At 37.8% G+C, this 11331-nt stretch overlaps 1 protein-coding gene across 1 annotated transcript in view; it reads right to left on the bottom strand.

Moving 5' to 3' along the window:
* Positions 1-1721: 1721 nt before the first annotated feature.
* ESRP2 (epithelial splicing regulatory protein 2) overlaps positions 1722-11331 on the bottom strand; it is a gene marked incomplete at its 5' end in the record, with an annotated part of 43218 nt that continues 33608 nt past the window's right edge. Inside the window, 2 exon segments of the mRNA XM_008949674.1 lie at positions 1722-2200; positions 5126-5237. Of these exon segments, the coding sequence (XP_008947922.1) occupies positions 5148-5237 (90 nt within the window).

The raw sequence follows: 11331 nt of genomic DNA, 5'->3' as shown, positions 1-11331 counted from the left end.
TCAGGAGTAGGGTGAACATCTAAAATGTGGCTGAGGTGTTACTGAGGTGCTTTATTCTAGCCCTGAGCTTGCTCAGCCTGCCAAAGGTGGTGTAGAGCACATATTAACAACAACAGAGGTAGCTGTAAAAAGACTAGATGCTTTCAGTAGATTAAGCATCATTTTAGCTAACAGGAAACCACAAGTTCCATAGAGGCTATTAGAGAAACCTTGGAAAGACATTAATGCAAACGGTCCCACTTTAAAACAGTGAAAAAGCTTTCTCTCCAGTCCCACCTGACTAGGATACAACTTTAGTTGGGAGGTTTTAATGGTGAAATGGCGTCTGGCATAAGATGCTTCTAACTAGATAGAAACAAACCATGTTATTTTAATGTGACACACTCCCGCCCTTTTTACTACAGAAAGGTTGTCTGGCTCCATTCTGACATAAACATAGCATTTTGAGTTGCAGAGAAAAACAAGTGTGCCATTGGGTCATTCCAATCCAAATATGAACACAATTTCATGTTGAGTACTTTGTTTCATCTGGCACTAGAGTGAGAGAACCAAGCACATAACAGTTACATCACATCATCTAAACAGTGTTCCACTGCAAGAGAAATAGGTATCGTGTACATGTCTGGCTTACTGACACATGAAAAAAATCATACCTCTCATGCAAGTTACATATGCACACTCAATCTAGGAAAAGAGAAAAGTCAGTAAAAGGTTATTTATTACAGAATGATGCCCCATGAAAATATTCAAACAAAGCATAAGTTACTTTCAAATGCCAATATACAGTGTAAGCATCTCTTTTATTTGTTGTAATATAAAGAAGCATACATCATTCAGTTCTTTGAAGTACAACTCAAATTGTACGCTAACAAAAAAGACCAATTCAGACACCCATGAACATGTCGCAACAGGATTTGTTACATTTTGCTCTGCTGGTATTGCACTTGGAATGGTTTTGAAGTAAGGCACAGTAAAAACAAAGTCATTTAGTGCTTCTACAGCAGATGTCTTTTTTTAAACACATGCTACATGACATAAAAGTACTTCTTCTAGCTCATGTATATACACACACAGGGAAAAAGAAAAAAGCATGCACTAGAGGATTTAGATTCCAACATATCTTGTTGTTTCATAATATACAAATAAAGTAGTTTAAAGATGTAAACAAATTGCATGCACATAAACTAGAGCAAAATCTTTAATACAGTATCTGAAAGCTATTATGCTTAAATAAAAAAATATAACTTATTAAACTCATGTTTATGTGCCATTTTTGTCCTGTAGAAATTAAAAGTTTGGGGCTAGGGCAGGGAACTTTGAGTGGGTAGGGAGGATTTTTCTGGGTTTGCTGTTGGGTTTGGTGGGGGTTTTTTGGGTGGTGGTTTTGGTTTTTGGTTTTTTTTTTTTTTTGCTTTACACATTGGCAGCAGTACATTGGTAAGAAAGACAAATACGGCTTTTGCAAAACAACGTATAATGAAAACATGAGAAAGCACAATTGCATTTGGGGTCCACCATCCTGGTATATTCCAGTCAAAAACAAAACAAATCAATATGATCTACACCTTGAACAGGGAAAGCTACGCATTCCAAAAGACCTTTCTGAAGACATTTAAACGCTACAAAAACCAGACACTTTGTCAAGTGTAAACTCTTAAAAACTAAACACAGAAGAATCTGAATGACTCAAGCTTCACTTTCGACTTCAGACGCTACTGAGCAGGGTTCTCCCACGGCTGTGATAGCTGAAGTGCTATTAGATCATCTTCAGAATTAACTAGATGCCAGGAGTGGGTTTGCTTAAACAAGTACAGTAGAAATTAAGTAAATTAACTGCAGATTTTTTTGTTTCACTTTGTCTTTGGCATAGGACATGCCATTTTTCAAATTAAATACAGGACGTGCACCACTCTACATTCCAACATATTATGCTGAAAAGGCACATTTGAGGATGCCCAGGTGTCAAGGGAAGACTTCTTATTTTGCAAAAGGCACGGTGTTCAGTGCAACATTCTTTCCCCATCCCCCAAAGAGCGTTTAGTTAGACCAGGTACAGTTCTACATAGCGGCTTCCCAGGAGCTGTCCATTTTTCTCAGCCACTGCTTTCTTAGCTAGATCCAGGCTTGGAAAAGTCACCAAGGCCTCTCCACTGGGCTGGCCACTGAAGTTGTAAAGCACGAGGATGGAATCTGCGTTGAGCTGCAATGATGCAAGATGACAAAAGAAAAAAAAATAATTATTAAGACCAGAGGCCACACCCAGAAATGCATCTGGTTCATTCCACTCCTGTGTCTGTGTCAAAAAGATTCTATATGCCAGAATGGCAGGCAGGAGAAGGGGCTCAATTATTAAAAGAATTCAGTTTTTGGCTTAGCAAACAGCACCTGCTCTTATTCTGCTGTTGTGTTGAACAGGATGGTGCAAATATAACTCCATGCAAAGATTATGCTACAGAAGAAATTCAGATTAAAGGCTGATATGAAAAGAAAGACATGAATGTTAATATAGGGTAACTGAAGCAAGAAAGCCCAGGCAGTCAGTGAATAATTTGTGTACTATGTGGGCTACTGGCCAAGTGACAAAGGCTATAAGGCACGTGAACATTCACAAACAAAGTTAAAAAAAAAAAAAAACAAAAACCAAAAACACACACACAGCTGTATGAGAATTCTGCATTAAGAGAATGAGCTGAATTTAAAACAGTCGTTAACACTGCAAGAAAGATTGCTCGATAAAATGAAGTAAAATTTGGTGCAGACCAACTGAATTAAAGAACTCTTTATTGTAATTTTAACAAGGCTAAGAGAAAAAGCAAGATAGCAAATGGGATTTAGTCATTGGAGTCAGTTTACTGTAGATTGCATCTGCCCTCATGTATTCTTAAAAGGCAGTTGCAAAGTACTGAGTTGAAAGCAGACATCTCTGTCTGCCCTATGGTACCCCAGCCATTCTTCATAACATGTTTTAAGTCCTTTCAAGCCAAGTTTGGGAGCCTTATTTGTGGGATAGAAGTGGATCTCAGTGAAGTTTCAAAACCAAAGGCTGAAGGATCAAAAGCTCAGTGTATGCAGTTAGTTGCTGGAGAGATAAGTGCCAGATAAAACATACGGTCAATGCAGGAAAAGCCAACCAATGTTCTGAGTATGAATCCAGTCCATCTTCAGTTTATGTGACATATGTCCTCATGAGTTTATAAAAGTTTAAAATATTTAAGAGTTTCACTTTTTTTGTAGAATTTATGCATGCTGGGTATGATGCAAGAAATATCACACTATGCAGTTATTACCAGTGGCAGTTTCTGATCAACTTTACATTCAAACACATGAAAAGAAAGCAAGTACATGCCAGAGCTTCACTCACCCAAACACTTAGCAGGCAGTAAAAATATTCTTAAAATATAAAAAACAGTACACTTCAGAAATGAAAAGCAGGTATAAGGCAGTTAGTACAGGCTTTGTATAATTTTTTCTCACAGAACTGAAGTTAGCCAAGAAATAGCACACAGAAAGAAACCGTTAGACAAACCCTGTCATTCTGAAGCCCAGTTGAGGTTTTGCAATAATCTTGGTTTATTTCAGAATAACACTGAGCTCAAGGAGAAAGCTGTACGCAGTATGGGTTGAGCAAACCTGAGCTAAAAGATGGTCTGCTCTAAACCAGCTCTTTGCTGATGGGGATCAGGTCATTTACCATCAGTCCTGAATTTAAGTTTAATATTGCAGTTCAGAGTCAGCCAAAAACACACACGGAGCACAGTTAGACCCCAGAACACAAAGGAAAGCTTTAAAAAATAGTTTAAATAGGAGCACTGCTGTAGTACCCATGTAAGGAACCGTAACTTCATGTTCTAAGAGTTGCACAAAAAGTTGCAGAGAAGTCTAACATGCTCTGCAAAAAAACAATAATTAAAACAGTTAAACTCCTTTGGTTTCATTTTAAGACATGTTAGGTCTTTTGGTTTTATATAGATTAAAAGTACATAAAGAAAATCTATATCTATAAAAGATACAGATTCAAATCTGTACAATTTTTTTTTTCTGGGTGTTTTGTTCTAGAAAGAGTGGTATCTGTATGATGCTACTTTGGACTGCTTTAAAATTCAGGACAAACTACTCAATTATTTTCTAGTCCAGACAGTTTCCATCTCATATACAGTAGAACCCTGTTGCTGATCTGGTTTTCCAGTTAGTCTGGGTAAAACAGGAGACAGCCAAACATATTGTCCAAGGTCACATAAATAGGAAAACGCTCATAGTAATACTGGGTGTCCTGCACACCACCAGACCATGCAGCCTCCAGTTTATCTTCTCCTTAGCAGATCTAACAGTATCATGAGAAACCAACTCATTTGAAGACAAATCGAGTTGATGGTGAATATGAGAAAGTAGCTTTAGCTATGAAGATAATTCTATCAAGGTACAGTATTTGATTGCTTTTTTTGTACAGAATGTTTTCTGTGCTATTTTTAAGTATAAAAAAACATAGTGACTGATCAGTAGCATAGGAATGTCACAAAATGGTTTCTTTAACAATTGTGTTAGTGCCAAAAACACAGAGAAGTTTACCATTAGCAAATATCATTAGTTCCATTAGAAAACCACTATTACCAAATAAACCTCTCCTGAAATTAATAATTAAAAATAGTTAACATTGCATTAGGGAAATCAGGAAACAGAGAAAATGATCTCTAGATAGTTCTATGATACAGAAAAGAGAAACCAAAGGTTGGAGTTTTTTGCACACACACGTGTGCACTTTTTAGCCACGTCAGGTAAAAAAAAAAAATCACCTACTGCTATGCTAAAAATAAAATATTGGACTGAAAGCTTCATATGAGAAGCAAGCACTAATAAACGCTTCTGGAAGCTTAACACGCCACCTGGGCAGAACCAGGCAATCGCGCTACCTCCACCGCTGCTGCCCCATCCACTACAGATCACAACTGCCCTCCTTCCTTCCCTTAGTCAGCGTTTTTCATAGGAGAGGAGCAGAAGATTTAAAGCAAGGATCCCAACGCAAGCTAAGAAGGGCAAAAAGCCATAAGCAAAATGTACTGAAGCATCAAGCCCTTCTTTCCCTTCCCACTCACCACTGGAGACCCAGTTTCTGCCAGTCACATCTTACCTTCTTCAGAAGTTACAAAGAGTTACAAACAGACCCACTCTTTCGGTGCTTGTAACACACTCCTTGCTTGATCGCTCAGCTGAATAAGGCCATTGTAGTCATCGGGTGCGTACTACAGTACAAGTGTGATATGTGATAATCAGCAATAGAAGGAACAGTTCTGGTACAGCAAGTCATACAGATGATCATTTGCAACCATAATTAAGAGCATCAGCTATAACAACTGGCAGGAGACAGTGAATTTGACAAATATTTTTATGCGAGATACAAAAATTAACTGAATTACTGGTTGTTGAAACAGTCTTAAAGTAAATGCATGTGGGGAATACTCTAAACTCAAATGTGTATTTGAACCATTCCTTATCATGGGAGGGAAATAGTTCAGACCATGAAGTGCTCCTTCTACTCATGAGATGGCAGCATCAGGTAACAAAACCCTTAAGTTTGCATAATCATGCTTCCAGTAGGGACTCTTACTGGGACAGATTAGCACCTTCCAGCACACATACTGAAGTGGGGGATTAGAAGCAGCATACAGGTTCGATTCAGGTCTTTTACGCAGTCACAGAAATAAACCGCAGCTTCTCTAAGGTCGAATGATGAACACTTCAGCTGATAGAGTAACTGCACCACACAGGCTACACCAGCATGGTTAAAAATCAACAGCCCAGCATGAATGTGCTTAGAAAGCACAACAGCATCTACACCAGTAATAGTGTACATCCACACAGGAAAATGAAATTAACTACACAGCGTAACTGCGTCATGACAGGTTTGTAGTAGAATATCATTAAAATAAAAAGTGACTGTACAGTATAGTCACACCAATAAATTAAAAGAAAACCCAGCACATGTGGATCAGATCTCAAAAATATTTGAGATCCTGAATCTCAATGGTAATCGGGTATACTATCAGAGGGCTGGGTACAAAAAGGAAATCTATAGTCAGAAAAAAGACCTCGGGGAATATGAAAAATTATTTTGTATCTAAGTCACAAACTTTCCAAATTACATACCCTGGAAAGGGACTGAACATTCCTGTATGTGCTACAAAGACCACTGGAGTGGCTCCCATAATCCAGAAGATAAAATGTTGAGCATAACCCAAGTTACAGAATATCCTTTCAGTGGCAAGAATAGTTTCCTGTCTCGCCCCAAAAAGGCCGTTTTGTGCTAACATTTTAGAGGAGTGCCCAATGCACACAATGTGTGCATACTAGACATACTATGCTAAAGACATACTATGCTGCTTTCCTTGGATATTTCTGTAATACAACAAGTCTCCTGCCAGCTTAGGGAATAAAAATTATATTTCTGCATACAGGGCATATTGTATCCATCCAAAGTGAAGTTGAAAAGAAAAAAAACACAACCATCACAGTATACACCTTCCACAGAGAACAACCAAGAACCCAGAGAACATGAAAAATAAGAACCTCCCAGAATTTTTACTACTGAATTCTAGCCACTTTCACATCTAGACTCATGCCACTAAGTAAAATACAAATATAAGAAGTATTTTCTAGATAGTCTCTGCCAGGGCAACAAGACCGTGCAAATATTAGATTTATCAGTTCCCAGACCTGCCCTTGAAACAAATCTACAAAACAGAAGTTTACTCTTTAGAAGGAATGTCTCAAGATAGTACATACTTTAGATTATTAGCAGATGTATAGTAGGTAAAGACCTGTACGTTTAAAAGGTTACACTTAACTTGTATAAAGAATATGGAAAACATGGAAGTGGGAAAACTACCCTGCACAGAAATGTCAAAAGCTGTCAAGATCTTAGGCCCAAAGAGAGGAAAATAAAACCAAAAAACCCACACACAAACAAAACCCCCTCAACAACCCACAAATCAAAATACCTAGCAATAGAAGCAACTTCTAGTTACAAGAAAGATAGGTAAGAGACTGCAGTTAATGAAAATAGAAGTTGTGGAACAATACATTCTTCAAACTTACAGATTTTAAAAAATAGTCCTGCAAACCAAGCTTGGAAATTAAGTGGGGGAATTCTTCTTCCCTGAGAATGAAACCAAACCTACCCTAACTTGCCTGAGGAAGTACATGGTCATGAATGCTTTGATTCTCTCTGCATTTCAGAAACCCATAAGAACAAAACCAAGCCCTCCAACCACACAGGAAAACAGTGCAAAGTCAAGGGTAAACTTATAAACTCATTGCTTCAAAGGGAAATACAGTTTTGCTGGCTTCACCTGCAAGGCACTAGCTTAAGTTCTGCTTCCACTTGCATTGAAAAATACCACCTAGTGATTTGACCCCCCAGTATAACCAGCTGGAATTTCACTGCACTAGATTCTAGCAGTTTGTTTCCTGTATAAACGTTACTGAGGCAGTATGACAATACTAAGGTATTATGAAACTTCACATTTTATTTTTATACCCTTAACTTTTTACCAGTTACTTGTGTGTTACCAAATACTGCAATAGTTTCACTTAAATTTAAGTGAAATAAACTTAAAAGCAGACCTCGCTGTCAGTGCCCCCACTACCCTCCTCTTATCCCACTATTATCTCGTTCCCACCTTTCTTGCTTCTCTGAACTGAAATACAGGCTCTTTCCTCAGAGCTGCTGCCTTGCTTGCTCTTCCCTTTGAGCTCTCAACTCTTAAGGGGCTGGACTTCCCTTCCAGCCTAAAAGATTCTGTGACTTTCTCACCCAGGGGCTTCCACTTACTCTCAGTATGTCAACAGTAGCATTAAAATATAGCAGTGTACTGGAATGCTGCAGTAGCAAACCTTGATTTTTAAGCCATTACTTACTCTATGAAATACAATCTCTATCAAAGTTTTCCTTCACTTGATCCTATTAAATTGGATATTCTCACATGCTCATAGATGATGAACAGGGGAGACCTATTTCCTAGAATAACTGAAGGAGAATGCAAAAATAAATTTGGACAATAAAGCAATTCCCCTTTTCTCCTTGAAGTCTGCCATCAAGAAGCCTAGCATAGTCTAGTAGGGAAGATCATACAGACCACTGTTAAATGAAGACCTCCATTAGAAAAGGCAGCTTCAGATGTCACGGACAAAGAGATGGTTATCAGCATAGGCTCTGATGCTACAGTGACTTCTTCCAGGGATCAGAGGTGGGAGCTAGGATGAAGAAAGATGGAAGCTAAATATGTAAACTAGATATGGAATAAGACTAGCATTTAGAGCCTAATCTAGAAGAAGAAAGCAAAACGGAACCTTTGCAAGTGGTTGCTAAATAGGATTCTGGGGTCAATGACTAGCTCTATGGCAGGCTGCAAGATGGCAGGAAGAATATGCATATATACTGGAGGGAAAAAACACAGCTGATTGGCACAGATTAAATTGAACAGTGAAGAACAGTGCTTCCCGTTCCCTACATTCTTCCTACCTCCCCTGTGACAGTGGGGACTTGGTAGCTTAAGACATGTCTCTTAATAATGGTGAAATGATGTTTCCTAAAGGACATATTGCTTCTTTACAGTATCAGCAGTTTGCCTTAAAAGCATAAGGCAAATACTTTTCTAGCTATTAATATTTAAAATGGCAAAGATACTTCACCTCATATATATTAAATAACACTTACAATATTAAACACCATATTACAATAGACTATCTAATAATAAGTGACATACGTATAATAAATAACACCAACTCCTCTCTCCTACAGGAGATGACCGTTTCTGACCAACAATTACCTCCAACATAGTAACATCTCCCAGATTACGTTATGCTTACTGCAGTGCTTTTTTAAGACAACAGGAATCAGAGACAGACTAGTTAATAAAAAGGTAGCATACTACGCACTCTCCTTGTATATGTATTTCTTTCCCTTCAAGCTATTTCAGAAATATTCTGGATATTCCTTTCAGAAATACCTGCTACACTGAGAAGACTATGGGACTGTTCCTGTTCCCTCGCAGACTGTGCACAGATTTAACCAGGTCACTAACTAGCGAGACATTGATTTCCATTTAATTTTTTCAGTTCCTACAGTAGACATTCAAAGATCAGTCTATAAACAGCACATGCAAAGCTACCTAGGGGAAAAGGAAATCCATTGCTGAAAACAAAATTAAAACTGCAAAGTATATTTAGACATGCCCCAACAGGAAAAACAAACACAAACAAGGGGAAATTAAATAAAAGGAAAAAAAGGAAAATATCATATGCAAAATGGCCACTTCATGGTCACAACTGCAACTCTAGCGTAAACTACCATTAAACTCTATCACAGAACAGTTCCCAAAGGGAAGAAATCCAGCTCTTAGACTTTGGAAAAAAAAATAAATTCTAGATAGAGTAAGTCTGGAACACAGAATCAGATTTGATGATGAGGTAGCTGCAAATTTTGGCACAAGAGTCAGGAGAAATACCCTAACCTGGCTTTGCCATTGTTATAATGTCTGTATTGCCAGATGACTTCAAATACCAGTAAGAGGAAATTCCTCTCCCAAATCTCATTTCCCTTCCTTAGTCAGAAGGTGCTATGCCTGGAACTGGCACCCTGACAAAGATGGGGTATCCCTCTCCGACTATAAAGCATCAGATTTCAAAAGAAACCCACAGGAAACAGAGAATACTTCTTTGTTTAAGCGTGCATTTCAGAGAACTACTACTAACCCTTGGAAGTCAGTAACAATGAAGCCTGCTGTCCTGATACAAGAGAGAAATGTTGTTAATGCCCTTGGAATTTAGCCATCCATCCACTTCCCTTCACTTCCTTATTCCTGTTCTAAGCACAAGCCACCCTCCTCCTGCTGCAGCAATGAGCCTTGAATTGTGAGTCTCTGAAGACCTGGCAGATCAATATACTGTAAAAGCTCTTTTTAGCTGCAGATAAAAGGCACCTAAGCTCAGAACAGGTTTAAGCAACAGTATTTATTTTAAGCTTTTCTTACACAAAAAAGTATAAGTCACTACATTTCCACCCTAACCTTTTTCAGCAAAATCAAGAGTGTTTAAATAAATCTCAGATAGTGACTGTGGCCCCTAAATTTAGTCTTTTTTTTTTACTAGTTCTGAATACAACATACTATTATACTTATACACAAAACTTACCCCAATAGAAAGTCTGCATTCTAAGAACTAGCCCACATGCTCTTTTTCAGGCAGAAATGATTTCGTTCATGCCAATCTCCAATAAACTGGGCAACTGCTATGAAATGCATGCTGAATCCCAGCTGACAGTCATGAACTAACTTCTTGTCAGCTAAGACCATGGGCACAGTTAGATTTATGGACAAGTAGATGCAATTTAACAGTTCTCATCAGAATACCAACTCTGTTAATGTTAGCAATAAACCTGCATTCTCCTAGGAAACGAAAAAATTAGGTCATTATTTGGAGACTAGAAGCTCATTGATTAGTTTATAAATTAATAAATAATAATAATAAATGGGTAAAAGAATAAAACTCATAGAGAATTTAAATAAAGAAAAATACTTTTTAGTGAAAAATTTTGTTCTGATACACACAAACAACTTCACATACATCCATCACTACTACTACACCTATTTCTTCCTTATTGGTTTCTCTCACTGCTGCTACAACGGTACAGAGCAATGGCTGAAAGTAATGCTAAGAAGTCTGCTGCATGTAATTGCTACTTTTTAACCACTTCTTCCTCAAACTTTTCCCTGTAAGATTCAAAATATTATTTTTCTTAATTTTAGAAAGGTCTCTCTCTAAATCACAAATTCTTTGAATTATAAGGGAAGTTTCCGGCAAGCATCCACAGCTCCTTTACTTCAACTTAATGCCCAAAGATCAGGACCTGCTGAGCAGCTGGTGTTTTAGCATTATGGGATCAGAGCAACTATGGTCATCCCCTTGTCCTGCCTGAACTGTATGGTGGGGTTTGTTATTGTGGTGGTTTTCACTGTTTTGGTGTTTCTTGCTGTTGTTTTCAAGTACTCTTTTTAGCTATGTATCCAGAATATGCCTGGAGTCAAATCAATGGCCCTGTTGCATTGCAGTACAACTAAAACCAGTTCAAAATTAATTAATTACTGAATCAAAGAGTACTAATATTAGCTCCTTTGAAGATTACAGTACACTACAGAAAGGTGATGGGAAAATTACTATCCCCAAGATTTACTATTAAAATTCTTCACAGGTTTTTCAAGATTGTTTAATGAAAGCTACATTAAACACATGCAAGCCGAAAGGAATTTTCAACAATAAAAACCCAGAAAGCAGAACTAC

Source organism: Merops nubicus, unplaced genomic scaffold (assembly GCF_000691845.1).
Source record: "Merops nubicus isolate BGI_N331 unplaced genomic scaffold, ASM69184v1 scaffold38051, whole genome shotgun sequence".
Classification (NCBI taxonomy): domain Eukaryota; kingdom Metazoa; phylum Chordata; class Aves; order Coraciiformes; family Meropidae; genus Merops; species Merops nubicus.
This window is presented reverse-complemented; position numbering and strand designations above follow the sequence as displayed.